Source organism: Nomia melanderi, chromosome 6 (assembly GCF_051020985.1).
Source record: "Nomia melanderi isolate GNS246 chromosome 6, iyNomMela1, whole genome shotgun sequence".
NCBI classification, from domain to species: Eukaryota; Metazoa; Arthropoda; class Insecta; order Hymenoptera; family Halictidae; genus Nomia; species Nomia melanderi.
Window position 1 is genome coordinate 8,176,960 of NC_135004.1, and position 21,685 is coordinate 8,198,644.

At 36.7% G+C, this 21,685-nt stretch overlaps 1 protein-coding gene across 7 annotated transcripts in view; it reads left to right on the top strand.

Moving 5' to 3' along the window:
* The first annotated feature begins 3,307 nt into the window (after positions 1-3,307).
* Positions 3,308-21,685, top strand: part of LOC116431679 (Inositol 1,4,5,-trisphosphate receptor) — a 45,021-nt gene continuing 26,643 nt past the window's right edge. For all 7 annotated transcript variants that reach the window (XM_031987446.2, XM_031987451.2, XM_031987452.2 and 4 more), the window contains exons 1-2: positions 3,308-3,790; positions 15,517-15,702. In XM_031987446.2, coding sequence (XP_031843306.1) covers positions 15,605-15,702 — 98 coding nt within the window. In that variant the 5' untranslated portion in view covers positions 3,308-3,790; positions 15,517-15,604. The remainder of the gene's footprint in view (positions 3,791-15,516; positions 15,703-21,685) is intronic.

Here is a 21,685-nt window from a genome sequence, read left to right on the forward strand (position 1 = left end):
TATTTTAAGAAGTTTCTATGACACGATTAAGTTTCTTTTATTTAAATAAATGGAAACTCAAATCAATGAACGTGTCAAAAAGTATATTCTCCATTGTACGCTTGAAACATTGAAATACGCTATAATGTTTTGAAAGTTGTAAACGTCATCGATGCGTATGCCCTGAGGTGGAGAAGTTGTAGAGGAAGTTGAGGTATAACATCCTACGCAATTCTTTGTGAGCCAGTCGTAAATAGTAATACATAAATATTAACCCTTTCACGGTTGAGGACACAAACGCAAGTACTTACGAATGATAGGAAACAGTGACAGGAGGGGTATAGTGAATCTATTTATTACATGTTATATTCTTTACGAATTATTTTCCACTTTAATACCTAAATAGTCATTCGTTTCCTTTAATTAATGGAAGAATTATTGATATGCCTGTTGAAGCGAATGTAATTGGCAAAGTAATTATGCCGTGATTAATAATTAACAAATTAGTTGTGTCCAATGGCCGGGCTCGCTTCGATTGCTCTGTTATTTATTAATCGCGATTATCAATTACTCAGCATTTCCAGTAGTTAATTATTACTCAGATCATACGTTCCTGCGTTTTGTGATAAACAGCTGCTCGTTTCCGCTTCACTACACCTCTTCTGTTCTCCACACAACTAAATAACCGTATAACAGTAGTCTGTATACTATGTATTTTAAAAACAGAGTTGTTCAACTGTTTGATTATCCTATCAATACGAATAACCTTGTTTCGTTCGACAATTAATTATTATCAGTACAGAATCGCACCTATAGGCATTACCAACAGTGAAAGGGTTAAAAGAATGTGATGACCGATCAAGAGAAAGAAGATGCACAATAACGATGTAACAAAACGGAGCAGGAAAATGAAAAAAAGGAATCGACACTTTCTTTTAGACGTTTCCAATCGGCAAAAAGAGAAACGGTTCGATCGGATTCGCCACGGCCGATCATCCGAAAAAATTCCGATCGTCGTCTCGATCGCGAGGAGAAAAGACATCCTAAGCATAGCCGCGCGTCAAGTAGAAGTGTTCTCGGTACATGTAGTGTGTAACGTTAGATTAACATTAAGACGCTGAAACATCTGACGAAACAGACAAGAAAACTCGAAGAAAAAGATTAAACGAAACGCGATTGTCATTAACTCTGCAGTAAGCCAGCCTACAAATGTCGCCGTAATTCATGGTTGATTACGGACAGAAAAATTCTTACGCAATTGTGTTCAGTTCAGTTTTCACAAAAAACGTAAAAAGCAAATGGTTGAGAACCGACCGATAGATTCATGATGTAAGCCTATTCGGAGTTCGCTCGATTGACGAGACGTAGATCCCACGAGTACTGCAGGGTTTACAGGGAATCGAGATGCTCGTTACAATGTCAAAGTTAAGCTTTATATGAGGAAAGACGAAGAGCGATGGAGGTGGGGACGTAGTAGCGAACAAAAAGAAAAATGAAGAAGCTATACGGAGCACTTGTTCAGAGTTTCGAGCGACGGGGTGATCATTAGTTGAATATTTTCGGGAACCGTGTCTGCGTTTCACGCACGACCGCGAGATCGAATTATTGGTGTCCGTAGAGGTATATTTTCTTACTGTATAACGGTAATTAGCTCTGCTGCTTTGACACGTTAAGGCCTTAGTACATTGAAATCAGTTACGTTGCATCGCTGTGCAAATGAGGGCGAACGATTCGTTGCACACAGGCGAAGAGTCATCGAAATGTTGAAACTTTGTTTTCAAAGCTGTCTTAAAACTATTACATTTAGTAAAAATAATTTCCTTACGAAGAAAAATATTAAAATTGCATAATTTACAAGGAATGGAATATTTTTTGTAATAATAATATATCACATTTTATTAATTATATTTTACTGAAATGCCTCACTATTTTCACCGAGCAAGTCTGTTTTAATAATTTAGATATTGTTTTATTCGGTTAATTGCTGAACATATTAGATATTCATTCTTCAATTATTATGAAATGTGAATTCTTGAAAATTCTCCTGTGTGCGTTGGCTCGATAACGACAACGAATCACAGCAAAGAAAAAGTGAAAAAAGATTTGAATTGTTTCGCATGTGGACGATCCGACACGATAATTGACATGTGTACGTTGCTCGTTGAAATTCTAACTCAAACTGATCGATGGGAACTAGAGCCTTAAGCTAGTTGTAAAATTTTCTTAGGTACCTATTGTTTTGACGTATGGATTGTCTATTGTATGTCCGAGTGCTCGCGTCATTTGAAACGAACAGAGAAACGAAATCCAAACAATCTTTCGATAACTCCGGGACAAAAATAGACAGACGAGTGTCTCCGCATTTCGTGTCCTTTGAAAATAAGAGATGGAAAAGAAATAAAAAAAAAAAAACAAACAAATGTCAAATAGGTACGCGCAGAGGTGTCGTCGAGGCACGCTTCTGTTGAACATGTTTCATGGATTTGTTAAGGATCACAAAATGTCTTTTTAGCTAGTACAGTGACGGTAATTAAGAACTCGCTGATTCCAGGTTCTCATAGCTCATGGTGACACAATAAGAAATAACAATGAACACTACACTATTACAAATATTTATTATAAATAAGATATAACAAATATAAAGGATAAATATATTATATTGAATTAATAATGATTGAACGAGATGAAATTTTTTGGTACAATAAAATGAAAAGATCAATGTCGTTGGGAATCATTTCTCCCCGAGATCTCGCATTCCGGAATTTCCTGCTCGTCCAGTCAATTACGAAGGTAACACAGTGTAATTCCATCGAAACTAATGTTTTTAATGCAAGCGTTAAATGACGTTAACTTTAGTAAAAATCAAAATTTGGTTCTTCGCTCTAGTCGTTACAGAAATTTAAATTCACCGCCATGTAAGTTTCCTGTGTTACACTAACCGACCGAGCATTCATTTACCCACGAATTTCTACAATACCGACGAGTCCTGCACGCATCAGAAAATGATCAAAATAAATCAAAGATTGAATAAAAGATTTTTATTTTTACATCGTTCTCAGCAATTTCTATATTTAAGAAGTAATTAATTTTATACTTTCAAATCATGCCTCAAATAATTCAATAAAATTTAGACTATTCCGTTTCGCTTGTAAATAATTTTATCGCGTTAAATATACAACTATTGTAACGTTATGTACTAAAAAATTGTATAAAATTAAAATACAACGAATGCGGAACTGGTGAATGCAGAAATAACGTTGCCAGATACAAAAAGATGAGACTCGATTGATCAACGGACGATGCTCAGCCATATGCGGGAAGCAGAGTGAGCTTGAAGTCGTGTCCAGTGTCTCCAGTCGTACCAGAACCACCGACCGGTGCGGACGTTTCTTTTTGTGCGTCGTTCCCTCGCTGTCGTGTCTACGTACGTGCGTACCGCTGTCGGTGAATACTTGTGGCAACCGTGTGGACTGGTTCGTCACCGCCAAAATTCCAGCGTCCAGTGCATTTTTAGCAGATCTGTTTCCGGATCGAACGCGAAAGACGTACGAGGAAGTCTCCTGTGCCCGAGAGAGGATCGGTGGTATACGTGACACGTATTTACGCGAGGAGTCAACGAGACGATCATCGAACGTTCGCCGCCTTTTCACGTAACCGTGCATCGACGGCCGAACATCTTCGGCATATTGAAATCATTTCTCGGCGTGTCGTTCCCGGCATTCTTGAACCGGCGCGATACCGCCTCGGAAACGATTTCCGTCGGTTACGTGGAGTGCACCGAAAGTATCGGATCGGCACGGACGGCGAGGAAGTGAGTAAACACGTTCTTTTCTTTTTCTGGTTCGTTCGACGAACGCTGATAGTGCAAAGTACAAGTTTTCCTCTCGTTCGCCCCTCGCGATTTAGTTGCTCAGTGTGTCGATTGGCTCGGCTAAGTTTTTCACGATTTTTCTGAACGTTTTTCTTGTTTTTCCTTCGGTCGGTCACTTCCACGGTTGGATCGTTATCCAGTCACCAGGATAGGTTAGATTCCGCGCGACGTGAAAGAAACTCGGATTACCGATCTTTGTGTAACATTCTTCATAGGTTTGTAGAATTCATCGAACCGATTTCAGCGGAGGGATTCTTTCTTTCATCTTTCGGGACAACGATTTATCTAGGAAAATATGCGATTTGATTTTCTCACGAGACTCGCCCCATACTTTATTATATAGGCATCAGCTGACAGACATTCCCAACAGTTCCGGTTGACGCTGTTCGCCGTCAAGTTAATTTCCTTTGCGTTTGAACCATTCGTGTGAACGAAGAGAACGACGCGTTATTATTCCGTGCGAATGATTTGATTAATCGAATCGTTAATATCTGCGCGACGGGTCCCGCGTAAAAGGACTTCTCGCAAGCACCATACCGATCGGTATGTTTTATTTATCCTCCCTCCACCGCTCTTCACCGTAATTACCATACGGGCGACTACAAACGGGAAAACGATGGAAATAGAGTTGGCAAAATAAATATCACGCTGATGCACGTGAAATATCGGTTTTTTTTTAATCCTCGGACAAACATCCAGGCTATATAACCCTTCGGCAAACTTCTTGTGTGCGTAGTCCGTTGACGCTTTCCTTGCAATTTAGCTTTGTTCTTCGATATCGTGATTATAGAAGCTGAACGTTTTTAATGTGACGTTTTATTCTGGTTCAGTCGATGGAAGTATTTGTGGAAGCTTAGAGAGGCAATTTATTATATTTTTCTACCGCCATTATTAGTGAGCGAAGCCTTGCATTTTCATGCAAGCACTGGTTTTCATCTATTCGCTAATGCAAGTTGTCTTTCCGTTAATTCAAAATGCACACTTTCGGTTTATTTGGGTTATATTTTTATCTTAATTATCGCGCCAGGTTCTAAGAGAAGGTTGTTATTGTTGTGAAGATGTGATCTTGTAGCGACATGTTGTAATAACTTCTCAACAGGCGACATATTGCCTTTAGTGTTTATGAATATTTAAGACGTAACCCCACCTTACTCGGGCATTTGCGGAATTACACAGGTCGCAAAGGGGGAAACACAGATTGCTGTCCGTGATATATCGGGTAGGGTGAAACACATTAAAGAATATTCATGTTATTGAAGGAGAAATAAAGATATGTTTAAATTGTTATTGAATGCCCAGGAAAAACAAATTTTTGATTGTACGATACGCGAATATTTATGCAACATGGCCACACAAGGTATCTTTTTAATCAGATGCGGTGGTGGGGCACTTACGCAAGGTAATAAAGGACTTTATAAGTCACTAGGAAAATCAGGATCTTTAATACTTTTAAGGATGTACATATATCCAAGTATTTTTCTAAGATAATTAGATGTTTCTAAGCTAATTAGATATGCTATTAAATTATTAAGTACACTTGAGGTATGTAACCGGTAAAGTATTAAAAATATTAAAAATATGTTAAAAAAATGCTTAGGATGCTCATTTAAGGAAACATTCCAATTATAAAATATATAATACTACTTTACAGACAATTTCTGAAGAAAACGCTATTCGAATCATATTCGTTTAATTAGAGTACCCGTAGTACCAGAACAAGCAGGCATTCATTTACAAGATATAAAAAGAGCTAATGAAAACATCATTAAAAATTTCATAATTTATTATATTCACTGCCACAAATACATTATTAATGATGTCACAAGTAATTATTGTAGAATAACAATCAATAGAAATAAAAATCAATTTAGGAAGCAACTGAATAAAAAGAAAATCATTTTTTTCATTAAAAGATATTTGGATTGGTAAGTAGTATTGTATCCGTGTTTCTTATATGAAACAATGGTAGGCGAAAGGTCAATAAAACATTCTGGAAGCCAAATAAAATGGACTCTTATCGCTGCGCGCGGTAGCAAGGTGCAATATCCGCGACACCCGAATATTTCGGTCGTTTAACTTTCGGTTGCCATCGCGCGTGCGTTGTAAACTGATCAAATACCGCCGCGTAACTTCCGTTATCTTGCGGCACGGTACAAATGATCAAAGGAAACGATGCGCGGACGCCAGCTTCATATATTTTAAGACGGGAGACCGGGTATCGGGCACAATTGTCGGGTCGTCCTTAAACGGTCGACATAGAATAGGTGATAACAGTTTACGCGCATCGCGATCGGTATTTGCATTATGCTTATCGTGCGGAACGCGCGCACGTAACTCCTCCTCGTCGGCCGCGCGCGTTTAACATTCCGTTCGGTGCGCATCCTCCTTTTTTTTCGTTTTCCCGTTTCGAGAGCGAATTTTTTTCAATTAATTATTAGGATGCAGAATGGGCCGAAGGGGAATGAACGTCTGGTGATGTTATCCGCTGCGAGGTGTCTTTGTCGGCTTTAGTTTTATTGCGTTTGCAAATTGCATCGCGTTGCACGTATAGACGGGCGGAGCGCTGCTCTTCGTGTAGGTACGCACACCGGGGGTTAATGACACAACGCGCGGACGCTGAATTGCTTCCGTCTTTTCGTCAAGTTCGATCCGATACATTTGATATCAGTGACGCGCACTATTCACGATGGGATTTAGATCAATGCGTTCTCCGATTAGTTCGTTCGCTTGGAGTCTGCTAGGAAATAATCTATTCATTGCACTTTCTCGATACTTGCTGCGGAAGTTATTACTTCTAGCATGGGTGTAATATTTGTGGCAGTTTTAGAGATTTTCTTAAGTTCTGATTCATTTATTTTAAAAAGAAGTTGTAATATAGAGGCATTAGAAGTTTTTATAGAGTATACAGTGTTTTTAGCTTGCCAGTATACTGTTTTGTATCGATGTTGGACAAATTTATTACTAAGGTAATTGCTTCGATAGTAATAAGCAGATAAAGGTTTTCAATGTTTAATATGTATAATATCTTTCATATGTTCGATTGAAGTCTAATAAGCAAAAATGCTGTGTTCTATTGAGGCTTGTATCCTGGTCACGCGATCGGAAACTTTTATTTCCGACTTTATCGTTGAACAGTAACTTCAGTTAATGGAAATGGTACTATAAAGTTATATACTTAATTTACAGCGCGTGAACTTTATTGTGCGCGATAAGAAAGTTTTAATTGGGAAAATCACAGGACTTTGATAACGAATCTTATTTTACTTCCGATCGTTGCGATGAACATTTAATTCCTTTTTTTCTCTAGATATATGTCTGAATAAGTATAAACGATTGGAGCGTGGTAAGTGTTCTACTAGCTGGTGGGGAAATTTATTTATTACAATAAATATTATTTTGATAATACGAATCATTTTTTTTTTTTTTAAATTAATACTGCATTGTATTGCGGAAGTGTTGAATATTTGATTCTTTTATATTTTATTCTTTATAAATCACTCTAGTTTCTAATGTTACCGCATCGTGAGTTAGAAGAAAATATTAATCCCGTCGTATGAGAGTAAAATTTATTAATGATCGCCTAAATATTGCTTATGGGTAATGGAAACTACATAAGAGCACGAAGACCGTGTGTACAAACACGTGAGTCAGAAGGCAATAATTGTTGGCCGATCCGGACTTTCTTTGCAAACAGAACAGAATTTCGACTGTTCACTATGTAACCATGATCTTTTGATATTGGAATATTCCAAAAAATATTACGACATCACATAATCGGTTTATTAAATTGTATAGTCCATAAAAAGAATTTCAATTGTAAACATATATTATATCTTCATCTGCGGTTTCCTTTTTTGTAACCATTTTTCGAATCGTTTCAACACGAATTAACAGGTTGAAAGTTATACGGTATTATCTGGGACAGCGCAATGTTATTTCCATAAACAATCCTTCAATTAAATCTTGATAATCGAATACTCGCGTAAACAAACGCTTCAGTAATCATGCCTGAATTGTTATATTATTATTTCCTGTTGCAACTTGTCATACCTTACTGTTTAAGATAAATAAAGCATTTCCTAAATCATTACACATTTAATTACAAGTATCTTTCTGTTATAATATTGAAACGGTAGTGGATTGTAATTAAGGGTAAAAGTTTGCGCACTTTCTATGCATAAAAGTCGTCACGAAATAATAAAAAATTTAAAGTAAAATATATATTAAGGGAAAATTTTAATTAAAATTCATTTCATCAATTCTTGATCCCAGTATTAATATTGGATAATACTGAATCAGATTGATCTATCTCCTTTTTCGTTTTACCGGTGTTACATTTCGTGAAGCCGAATCAGTTGTTTCAACAGTTTCCATCGAAGAATTATTGTTGATTTTGAAAATCGCACGAAATTCTCACGGTCTCTGTTATGAGTTTCATGTATGAGTTTCATTCATAAATATACCGGGTGATTCGGGTGTGATAACACAAATAATAAATGTTTTAATTTCACCACTTTTATACTTTATCAATTTTTAATACGAAAATAAAAATTTAATAAAGTTCACTCTTTCGATTTTCTATGAACATTTTATTTTTTTGTTTCACGTATTGTTGTGCAACTGAATGCTTGAACGGTATCAATCTAAATGTTTAATTGTTAGATGATTATTAAAAAGAAACAGAATAACGATTTAGTCGGTGAAGAATTGAAGTGTATTTCAATGTTGTTGGTCTGAACAGAATATTACGAATGGCGTTCTATAGAGTGATAGTGAGCTTTGAGATAAGCCCAACGATTTATGGCGCAAGGTCATTCAAGGTCATCAGAGTGTAATAATAGAATAATCTCGAAATCATCCTTTGTTTTACTTTTCTCGTCCATGTTTCTTTGGTAAATACGTAAACAGCATTGAATTTTCCAAAAACAGCTAGAAAAACGGTTTTCCAAAAATTGAAATCTATTGGACGATGTAATTATTCGAATAAATTTCACCGAATTATTCAATTTGTTATTCTCGAGGACGATTTTATGTCAATTTTTACTTATTGTTCGTATTCTTTACACGTTATCCAAATAAAATTTTGTTCAATACTGCGTCACTGCAGCTTGAAAACTTATTTGATCTCATCGTTAACCGTATGTAACGTAACGAGCGTAAAAAGTACGCGTTGTCGTTGAGGAAAAAAAAACCTTGGAGAAACGAAACTCCGGGAGGAACGTTGGTAATACGAGACAGGCCGGGAACACAAGAGCCGGCTGCATCATACGAGTCGCGATTTCGCAATTTATGAAAATTATACGGTTCCTGGTGTGAAACTGAATATAACCTTTTATCGTTGTGCAGTCGTTAATTTGAAGCGCGTGCCACCGGTTGGTTGGGCCGCCAGAAACGGGGGGAAATTAAGGCGCACCGAGACTTTGAAATTTCATTTTACTGCGCCGTTTAATGCACCCGTTGTTTCGTATCGGTCTGCTGATCGCGAACTTGGATCGCGTCATAATGCAATAGCAAAATATGTACAAACTCTAATTGAGACCCCGAAGCAGTAGATTTGAATAGAGGATTCGAGTTACCGAGAGTAATTGGGAAAGGATACTTTTTCAAATTCAATTTTTATGGAAAAATAATATTCATTAGTTCGATTAATTTATAAATACGATGTATGTATTTATTGTTAGTAACAGAATTGTTCTTTTTTGAGTTTTTTCTGTGGCAATTAAAACTTTATTTTCTGAGTATCTGGTTTCCAATATTACGATTCTCTGCAACCCATTTGGTAAGCAACCTTATTTATTTTTCTATGAAAAGTCGTATAAAATATTTATGCGATAAACAATTCTATAGACATTATTTTCGGTAAGTAAATAATTACACATCATCCATAGCAGGATCGGAATGATTCTGCATTCGCTGTTTGAAAATAGAATATCGATTTCTCCGTTTTAATTAAAATGCCGTAGCTGGTGGTTATAGCTGACGAGCACTGTTAACGTGTCATCGATATCTCAGCTCTTTTTATGCAAATGCAAAAACGTGTAATTATTACATAAATGGAGACTTACTTAACTTTCACTCAACGATATATATTTCTTCCTGAATCCATTTAAATTTAGTTCGATGTTCGGAAGTTGACGGTGGCTGAAACTTACTCTAGTGACATCATGGATAAGTGAAGTTGACTATTTGGGGCGCAGAATGTACCAAAGGTTCCATTAGACTCTACCGACATCGTGATCACTCGAGTTTGATTAAAAAGTTGTACACATTGCCAGACTTCATTGTATATAATATTGAACATCATATAGAATAGAATATTAAACAATATATTAAATATACATAAAACAGAGGAAGCCTTTTTTCTGTGCAAGGAAATATTCTACATGTAAATTGAGGATAAGAAGTTAGGAAACTGAACATTGATGGAGAGTGTACAACAAAATCGTGACATACTCAACATTCGATTGAAGGATTAAAAACGATGAAAAAAATACGATTCAATTTCTCTGTACGAGATTGCATATTTGAGGTAGCGAGTTTCAAAAGCGTGTCAAGTAGAAGCACTGTAGAGTGCAAGTGACTAAAGTGTCCGGTTGTGTATTAGAGAATTTAAAAGGAATAAAAATTGTCGCCTGAAGTAATGAAATCTTGAAATTTGTAAAAGCAAATTTCGATTCCTCTGTATTCCCGCTGAATTAATAATCCTTTACTGAAAATATTCGTGAATTTCGTGTACAAATAAAAAAAAGACAGAAAAATCTATCGAGACAGAACTGAAGAAAAGCGATCGCGCAGATGTATGTTCTATTCTACTGTCTCAGTTGCACCACGTGTCGAACAATAATTGTCAATTGACTATCAATACGATCTAATGAAACCGTACCGATGCATCGACCAGCTTCGTTAAACCTGTGTGCTCGATCGTTGTTTCCAGTATTGTTGATCTTACGTTTAGTTTTTGTATAGTACAATCGATTACTTGACGAATTAAGGATAACTAGCCTTTATTACAAATTTATTTCATATATGTTCTATTTGGTATTCTTCATGAAAGTGATTACATTCGTTTCTTTCTTTTCCAAATGCAATACAAATCAATCAAGGGAACTTTCTATTAATGAATCGCTCGAATGTCAGTATACATTGAAACATAAATAATAAATATACTTCGTATAATTCGTAAAATATTTACACTAAATACCACAATGTAACCTAACGATTAGTTAGATTCAGTATAAGTACTAAATATCAATTATTAAATGTATTTATTCGAGTTTCTTCAGCGTGTAATGAAAACAACGCCATTATAGCATTGCTACTTAATGTAGTCGCTAACATTGCATTAATCGACGATTCGATCCGTAGGTCGTTCGCGAAACGTGATGTAAATGCGATGTGGCACGTATGTCCGAAAAAAAAGACAAAATAGAGCTGTTGCTTTGTTCATGAATATTGTATGATGCGTACGGCTCATTCATGTCGCGTTAAAGTCTATTATTCGATTCGATTAACCGAAGATTAGCGTGCAGGTTTGTGTTGTCGGTTCGGCGCTGCGTTAGTGGGATTCGAAAAACGAAACCGTCGCAATAAATCCCTCGTGTCCGATTAAAGCCGTCTATTACTGCACCATCGACTGGTGGCAGTTTATTAATGTGCCTTCGTCATGTCTTTGCCTGATGAAACACAGTCTGCCTTATGAGCTCGATACGTTCTACAATATTTGCAGGATGTTCTATGCAATCTGGCCAAATCGTAGCTCTAAAACTATAGAATATATTACCATTCATTAAAATACCAATAATTTCAACTATAGACTGGGTTTTTCAAATGTAGCGTTTTATTTGTGGAATAATCGAGATCTTTCAAACGATCCCGAACGTTACTGTACTTTTTTCTCCTATCGTTTCTGAACGTTACAGTTTTGCTTCCGTCGAAGGTCGAAGATTAAATTTAACACTAGAACATTCAGAAGGAAAATAAATTGAAATGTGATTTCGCTGTACGATGATGCAAAGTTCCGTGTATCAGGAATAATAGCAGAAGGAAATCGGCGAATTGGAACACGAATGTTTACCAGGTATTGTTGTCCTTTTATGGATTACCAATTTTGATTTGTACTCCTTTAATCGTTTCGATTATTTATGTAGAAGTAGATTGTATGTACACAAGAAAATTTAAAAAATGGAATTAGGACAATATATTTAGAGCTTTTGATTATTTTCGAATGAATAAAAAGTTAGAATTATGAATAGAAGTAATTGACAATAACAAACGCTTGGGTAGACCATCAAAGTGTTAATTGCTATTGTTTCATAATAATTAATCCAGTGTATAGAATGGGAATAAAAGACAAACTTTTTCTGACGCGATGTATTGTTTCTGCGGATTTTTCTGTGAATGAATACCAGGAATAGATTGTTGCGTTCGTGAATGAGGCAACGCGTCCACGTAGAAGGAAATTAGACGCAGGTATGGTACAAGACTTTAAAGGCGAAAACAGCGGTCTCGTTTGTGGCTTGTCCATTTATTTACCTGCACCTCTTTTGGCGAGTTCAGCATTTTCGGGTAACTCGAAATTTAAGCATTAGGAAGAAACTCGTTTTACTGAACGAGATATTAATTCAGAGACGATCGAGGAATTGCGAAAAAGTGGGAAATACTGTTCATCGATTTGATTTAAAAATTGATCGAATAAGGGCGGGAATTCTAGATTGACAGCTTATTATAAGGGAAAAAGGAATTCTGTAAATAAACTGACCTTCAACCTTAAGCTTCGCTGTAAACAACGGCATTGAGGTGGGTTCAGTTTTACCGGGGAAATCGATGATTGTGTCTGAGAGCGTGACAAACACGTAGAAAAATATTTGTTTGGTTTACGTTGAGAAGAAGTAATATTAAGTCTACGTTTCCTAACGTACAGGGGTTTCCATGCTTAACGCCATAAGAAACAGGTGATTATTTACACTACTTAAGTGCTTGAGAAACATGGCATATTACCAAATATGTTTTTCATTATATCAAAGTACGAATATTTGTATTTATCATTTAGTATGAACTTAATATTTTAGTGTTTTCTAAATGATAGAAATGAAGAAATAAACGGATAAATGACCTATATGTTTCCTTACAAACTTTACCAATATATTTCACAAGTAAAAATAAGATGAAAATATAACATAACAAAAATTATGTAAATTGTTTATCAAAAAATTGCAACATAAATATGGATTGCAAAACGCACGATAAAACTGTAACCTCTAGTTTAACGAAATAAAGAGATACATATATATTTAAAATCAATGAATTAGAATGTAGTATTATATATTGTTGCTGGAATAATTCGTGGAATCATTTGATCAGTTGACAAGTAACTCACTCGACAAAGAGAAGCGTTGAATAGTCAAAGCTACTATACCAAATTCATTAAATTTTGGAAGGAGGTACATTGATAGAAATATAGAGATTCAGCAGTCGATGAAACTTGTTTGGCATCAGATAGCTAATCAATCACGAAATGTTTTCTCCTAGATCGGCGCTGCTGATCCCTCTTACGGCGAATTATAGATTCGCGTGGGCTTAAAATTAAGCTCCTTAGGGGTACCAGTGAAGCCGTACACGTTCACCTTTTTTCAGAGACTCGTTATTCAATAGAAATTCAGGACCGACTTTTATTTATCGTTCTGTGGGCGAGCGACACCGTTTCACAGTCACAACGGACATGTTAATCGAAGACAATGATCGCCGTTTACTGTCCAGTCCGTCTCGATTAGCGGAGAATTTCATCGGACAATTTGTAGCTTATGTTGTTGGCCAATTAAATCTTACTCATTCGAGGCTTTTAACTAGACACTTTAGATAGTGACTACGAGAAATGACCTGATTGAAAATATCACGCGAGCGTTGTTCTTGTCGAGTCTAAATTAAAAGTGGCGGCTCGTTACGTGCTGTTTAGATGAAAGGATAAGGTTGTACACTGTTCGTTGTCGTTCAAGATGATAGGCGAAACGAATTGATTCCACGCTGAACCGTTAGGTACATTTATGAACGACGGAAGCGAATTGTAACGTTTCTTCTCATTTGTAGATTTTTAATTTGCGAATTATTTTAGTTGTTTCTGAATAATTTGACTTATAAAAGGTTGAAGCTAGTAGCAGATAAAAGTGAATGCCAGTTGATATTTAGTTGATAGCCGATAGTGATTATCGGGGACCTAGGGGGAGGAAGAGAGGTGGGAATAGTGGCTAATGGGATCCTTAGGTAACAGCAATCATCATAGTGACGAGTGATCCATAATAACAACTAATCTTCGGCATCGATTAGTGGTGGTTATTAGTGATCAATACCTGTCCACAGTGTTACTATTGCCGCACATATCTTAGGTCACCCTACAAGTGATGCGGTTTTCTCAGTATGTATGTATATTGGCTAATGAGATTCGCACAATAGGTGAACTTTAATATTTACGCTAATTACTGAGTAGTTCCTATTGAATTCTGTTGATCAGGAATTAGTAAAATATCTTTATTCAACTTTCGAAGGCACGCAGAAGAAGCACATCTTTTATGCTACAACCTAGTATCGAGAATTCTCCCTTTCATTCCTAGGTACTTACTTTTATCCTAGGCCATTAGTGACTCCATTTCTTATTGACTAATAATCTGGAAATTTGTCTGGCAGTTTTAAATTGTACATTTTATATATTAAATTAGTTTGCAAATAGTAAGCCACACCATATATGGTAATCAACAGTGAGATCAAGAATACATACCTCTTATTCTATAAAATCTGCAGTATCAGGAGCGGCTCATAAACAGGAAATGCGACTAGAATCAATATTCTTCGTATCGGTTTTCTAGCGAACTCGGTTGGATAGATGAAAGATGGCAATTTCCATCCTAAAATTGAGTTCACTGGGATCTATTTCGCTGGAAATCCAGTGCAATAAAGCCGGGAACCGTTGAGGCTGGAAAAATCCATTCTAAATGCAACCGGGCAAGAGTAATTATTCTCAAGATACGCCTTGTAATTGAAGATAATCCGGACAAGCTTAATTCGTCGTCTTTATTTGATAAGGGAAAACGATTTACCTTTCAAATTTCTTCCTATTTCTCCATCGTTTCTACATTCGTTCCCTCGTCCAAAACTGGTAGTTGTTACTTCTATCAAACTAGTTTTCCAAATCAAATCCATTCTTGTCATAGTAGAATCGAACCTGGTCATTTCTCAAGAAATAGTTCACAATGAAAATACGTAAACACCATTAAGTTCCTTTTCAAAATCTACAAAATCTGTTCACCAGTAGCACTATAATTCCATTTATACAACAGAAACATTTAAAGAAAGAGTTTTATAATATTCAAATACTGCTCAACATATTAAAATAACTAGCTATATATAAATCCATAATACTAGTAGTGATCAGATAAGCATAAATGATATGTTCATTTCAATAGTACTATATTACAATCATCGACAGAGAAAACGAACTCGTTTACAACTCCAGATTTCGTAAATCGCACCAAAAATGTTCAGAAAACCTCAACCGAGGATTTCCTTGTGACCACTGCCGTAGCAGAAGGGTTGAATTGACAAAGAGCATGCATAGTTACGTTACTCCAAGAACCATTCCTTCTGCCAGTGTATTAACGACCGTTTGCATCCCATAGGTGTAGCCATGAATAATTCACTCGGTTGAGGGCCTGAATTTCTTCGACTTTGAGGTACCGAGAGAGATTCGAAAACAACAGCGTCAAGATGGGTGAGATCCTCGGCTCGGCGAGTTTCCTCCACCTGGGCGACATCGTCAGCCTTTACGCGGAGGGTAGTGTCTCGGGATTTCTTTCCACCCTCGGGTAAGTTGAATATTCATTAAATCATTCCGCGGACCGACTAGTTACCGTCACTATTACGCCGAAGAACTATCTATCCTCCATTATTCCGTGATTTTTGGAGAGTAGAATTCTTTGGACCATCTTGTAATCCGGGACGGAGAGGTTTTGTCGCGGAGAGACCTGAGGGCTCGTGGAAATAATTAATGATAATGGAATCGAGGCCAGGCCAAACTTTTTTCTTCGCGTAACTTGGATGAAATGAACTTTTCGTTCCCTTTTTCATTAAATTTTTAGCTGTTATTCTTCCACGCTTGGCATACAAAATTGATATCTTTCTTGGTATAAAGATAGATTGAGAATATGTTGCGAATGATTAAAAAATTCATTGTATTCGAGTACTAGTTCATACGTGTGTTTTTTTTATTTTTAAGGACTTGTAATAATAGCAACACTGATAACGTGTCCCTCGTTTTACGTCAATCGAATTGTTTTATATTGTTAATTTACGTCAGATTATTACTGGACACAATAAAATATCATTCACACACGCAAACAAAAGGTGAACTAATCAGTGGGTAGACACTTGAGATAAGCGGTACTTAAATGTTCATGTACTTTGTGCATGTTATTATCAGTACAATTCAGTGGAAGATATCGATTTAAGAAACGAATTATATTTACTGTCTAAAAACAAAGAAGGAAAAGAATTCATGAGATGTATTTACTATTTCGATTCCATAAAACAATAATTAACTCAAGTTCAAGCGTATTATGGTTGATAAAGGAAGTTAGGTTAACGCGCAACGTTATCAGTCTACTTAAAGAGTTTGCGAGTATTCATTGACTTTACCGCTTATATTAATACTTACACGTTTTATTTTTCAACTGAATGTATTATTAGTAAATAGAGCGAATGCACGTGTATGCAAATTACATTTTCAAACAACTACATTTATGTTTGGGACATATTCCAATTATCGAATTACTAATTTGTGTTACAAACTTTCGTGCGTTGTCAAAAGGAATTGTGATACAACAATAACAGCTAATTAGTTACTTGTGACTCTGAAAACAGTTACAATGTGCGTACACGAGCAACCTTTATCAGCTGTTTAAAATTCGAATTATTTCCAAGGGACTCGACTCCCCCCGCCTTTATATATCACTATTCCCCATTTCAGGGGATGTTTATCGCGCTGTTTGTCATTCTCGCTCAACGATCAATCTTTCCATCGAGATTTTCCCTGTATGCAAGCGAAGCGAGCATTTTACTAACTTCTAACGCGTGTATCGCGGTTAGAACTGTATTTTCTACAATAGCCAGGAAACGATTAGATAATCACTGTAAATACTAGTATCTTCTCTTTCGAAATATTTTTACTTGAAAGTGGTCGGAATCCTAACCGTTTTCAAGCACACTGCTAGCCCTAACACTTCGATGACTACAGTCAAGTATATAGTTCGCCTCTTCCGAACTGGAACCCGTTCTATCGGTTACGCAGTTTGGGGGACAAGGGAAGACGTCCACTCGCCGCACTCGGCCCTGTTGTGGCGTCTCAGTTTTGACACGTTTTTGTTATTGGCTGAGCCGCGGGACGAAGAAAGCAGATGGCAAATAACAAGAACGTGCCGAAACTGAGCTGCCATGATAATCAGGTCGAGCGCGGCGAGTGGATGTCTCCCCTTGCCCCTCAAACTGCATAGCCGATAGAGCGGGATTCAGTTCGGAAGAGGCGAACTGTACGTGATTTTGTTATTCAAAAGTTATCATTTGGCATTGCATGAACATTTTGCTTTATTTACGATTATACATTAATACTCTAATATTCTTTATTGTGACAAATTTAAAATTCTATTGGACTCAATCACATTTTCATGTTCCTAGTGCCAATTTGTTTGTTTGGCCTTTCCTAATATATTCGAATTCTCATTTCAGTAACTATGTTTTTAAATTTGAGAATAGTATAAGAAAATTGTACGTATACAATGCATTTATACTTTTTTAACCCTTTGCATTCCAGAGATTCTCACCTGAAATATCCAATACGTTCTAATCAGGTATAGACGAGATACTTTGAAATGAATTTATTAAGAAATCACATATGAATTAAGGAACTGAAGCTATTTTCTTTCAATATTTCACGTATCGATGCAGCATACAGAGGGTAATAGTAAATACCAAAGTTTATGATGTTGCTCTATCAAATCATCTGGCGACTGGGAGTCGCCTTTCGAGTGCAAAGGGTTAATAATACGTCAAATTTGCAGAAACACTCACGTTCAATAAGGGTTAAAGAGACCTTGCAGTTTAAGCGATATCTTCAACTTTTCTACCAATAAATATGTTTTGATGATATTCTATGAGTTGCATATATGAGAATTCGAGGTAAAAGCATCAGTAGCCAACCGTAAGATGTAAGCTTATGAATCATGAGGCTATAGCTACGTTAAATATGCTGCCGTCAAAGTGTTAAGCGTATCTCTGAAATTCATTTCGGCGAAATGCAAAGGTTCCCAGTTTTGCATTCCGGGTTCTCCGATTGAAAGCGTAAATACAGATTTCAAGGTTCATTAATTTCACGAGGTGGTGAACCTAAAAGGAAAAAGGAAAAGGGGAATTAGTCTAATGTTGATTGCACGCAATCTTTATCCTTGCCGAGGCCAGTTTTTATGTAAAAAACCCAGTTGGTCGCGTGCAACAGCGACAGGTGTTTGCATACGTAATCCAGGTCTTAAAGAGCGCCACGCAGGCGAACGAAAACACACAACGAATTAATGTGAACGATATATTCGGCTGCCACACTGCTTCATCGTATATTTGATTCTACGAGTGGATACACTACTGCTGGAAAGTTTCAGTGTACAGCTTAAGGTGATTCTTGCCATTTGGAACACGTGTGATCGGTACACCGATGTACTTATTTAACTTGGAACCAGCACGTGCGGCTGTGGACAACTAGTGTCGACACAAGTGAGAATTAATTTAAATATGACTTTACTTCGCACGACAACTAGGAGACAGCTGGCACAGATTTCTTTCACTTTTTCTTAATGCCGATAAGTCTATTAGTCTCTCGGTAAATTAAATATGAAATTAGTACCATGATTGAAAGACTTACAAATTCGACCGCTTTCTCTCCGTTACGTCGCGCAACTCAAGAAATTGACCGAGACTCTTGGGAGTACTTTAATTTATTTCGTCTACGTCTTCATTAACTGACGATTCAGTATTATTTCACTGGAAAGAATTCTCTAATACCTTTTCCTTCTTTTTCGTTTGTAGATTCATGATTAAGACGATGCAAGGCATATTTAATTTTCCGAAAATTGTAGACCGTTAAAAACATTGCTTTGTGACCGAGTTTTGACAATTATCCGATGAAAATTTAGTAACAGTGTCAGTAAATATCGTGTTACTAATAATGCGTCACTGAGGAAGGGTTAGGTTCTGCCGGAGACCCATAGAATTTCGATGACGTTAGAAACGAGGTAAAAATTTTACCGTGTATGCTCGTGGCGAATAGATTGTTTTACTCGACGCTGTTATCCCCGATAATGGCTTAATGATACACACGTTTACGTCAGTGGCAGATACCCTTTGAAAAGTTCCCGCAGTCGAGTACACGATCGACGGGGTCGATTACAAAGAGATCGCCTTATTACCCGCCCGTATCGGTGTCCTATCTTTACGTTACCTGAAAGCATCAGCGCGCGAATAATACACACGCGCAAAGAATAGCAATTGCGACGCTAGATCGACTCGATGGGGGCAAATATATTCAACGGAAGCAGGTGCCATAGGCAGGTCAGGATTTATTCATAAGCCGATTAATAAGTTTCCGAACGGCGTCGCGTCGCTTTTCGGCAAACGTGTTTCACGGCAAGCTCCGTCAAAATGACGACACGTGTCTGATATTAATTATACACGGTCTCGAATTTTGGAGAAAAATGTTGCTATTCTATATGATCAGTACTAAAATTAAATTTATCGTTTACTGTTAATGATTGAAGGCATTGAAGGAAATTCTTGAAGAGGATCAAATGTTTTCGAAAAATGTTTACATGTTTTTTTACCGATTTCAATCCTGAAATAATTATTAAAAATTTATGAGTACTAGAGTATATGAACACTATAAATGTATTTTTTAAGATAGTTAACATAGTTATACTTTTGATTTCTTGAAAATTACATAGTAATTTCTTTCTTTTTACACTATTAAATCAGTAACTAATTTGAAGAGTTTAATTTATATTTTTTAATCTTTTAGCAAGTGAATAACACTCAATCTAAGTTCACTAAACCAAAAGTATCTTACTTGACGATTTCAATTGTTTGTTAAAGTCAATGCACCGTTTCCTGTCGGTACACCTATTATTTCACCTTGTATTTTCAAACGAGCGTGGCCATCGTGTAACAGATTCGAGAAAACACTGGGCAACCCGATTACATTCAGATCCCGTTAACTTCGTTTTTATTGAGGGTTTATTTACAGAGCGCGGAACACAGTGGATTTTAAAATAACACGAATTCTTTTCAACTCCGTTACGTCATGAACTATCGGTTTTATTTCTTTTCTGAATAAATTCGTCATTTTCATCGTAGTCTCTTTCAGCCAACAGATGTAGCGAAAATTCAGCTCGAGGAAAATTTTATTTTATTTTAGTATCTAGAATATTTGGCGTAGCTTAGGATATTTTTAAGAAGTGTGAATGCGAGAATGAGTATGAGCGAAGGGCAATAAAAAAGAAAAGCTTAACGGACGAGGGAAAGTGGCCTGTACAACATTCGTAGGCTCAAGATTTCCATTTTGATTTTGAAGGGGTATGTTTGAGAGTTTATTGAGCGTGCGAGTGAGAAGAATGATTGTAGGAGAGAGAATGATTTTTGAGTGCGAATGTTCAAAGGAGAATCATGTGTTGGCCTTTGTGGCAATAAGTTGTGTGTCTAGAATACAGTTTCTTATATTTAAATGTTACTTGCTTTATTGTTAATAAACATAGTTATTTGTATTTATATTATAATATTTTTCTCTTCTCGAAGCATAAATAGTCTGAGGAATGAGAAGAAATAGTCGAAGGATCATTCAGTTTCCGAAAGAATTTGATTTCCGCTTCGCGCGGAGAGCAATTAATCGTGAAGTCTCATTTGTGTTGTTCAACCTTTCTCTCTCTTGGAAAAAACAGAAAAATGGGTCAGGCACACTACGCCCACTTCAGCGGCGTTCACCGGGTATGAATGAGCTCTTAAATAAGATTCCGAAGATCGAATCTCGTTCTCCTGGTGGTTGTTCCGTTGACGCAACACCGTCTCGCATTATCTGCTCCGCAACGTTGAAGATAAGGTTCCGCGAGCCGAGCAGCGAAGACAAAATCAGCACCGTGAGAGTATGACTTACCAAAGATGGCACATTCTTGCGTAATATCTTAATACCTTCCTTTTACGTTGAGATCACTGTAATCTAAATTTGTTTACGCCGTGGAATTATGTATTATCAACGCGAGATCTGTTCTCCGTTTTCGTGTGCCTAAACCTGCAGTCATTTTTGAAGCGTTTATGCGTCCTTCGTCAAGCTGCAGTTGAAAATGATCAGAGAAAATTAAGCAAGAGAGTTCTGCATACTGTCTCGCTATTTTTAAAATATTCAAATCAGTTTTTACAAACAATGGCTGAAACAATTTTGTTGACTGTATTTTATTGTATAAATTAAACTGGACCGTGTCAGAGTATTGAAAAAAAACCGATGTAAAATCTGAAAAGTTTTAGAAGCACCACCGTGAAATGTAATTTCGATAATGGAAACAATTTTTTTTAACCGTTTCACTGTGAATTATTATGGAGAGAAGGTAGACGATCGATAGACATGGAGATAGTTACGGATGCACTTTGTCCATCACAGTGCAGTACAGTCGATATTTATTGATATTGGCCGAAGCGTAATCGAATCACGTTTGATTGAGATGTCGAATTTCGGAAGGTCGCGCGGCGATCCGTGGCGCTCGTGGG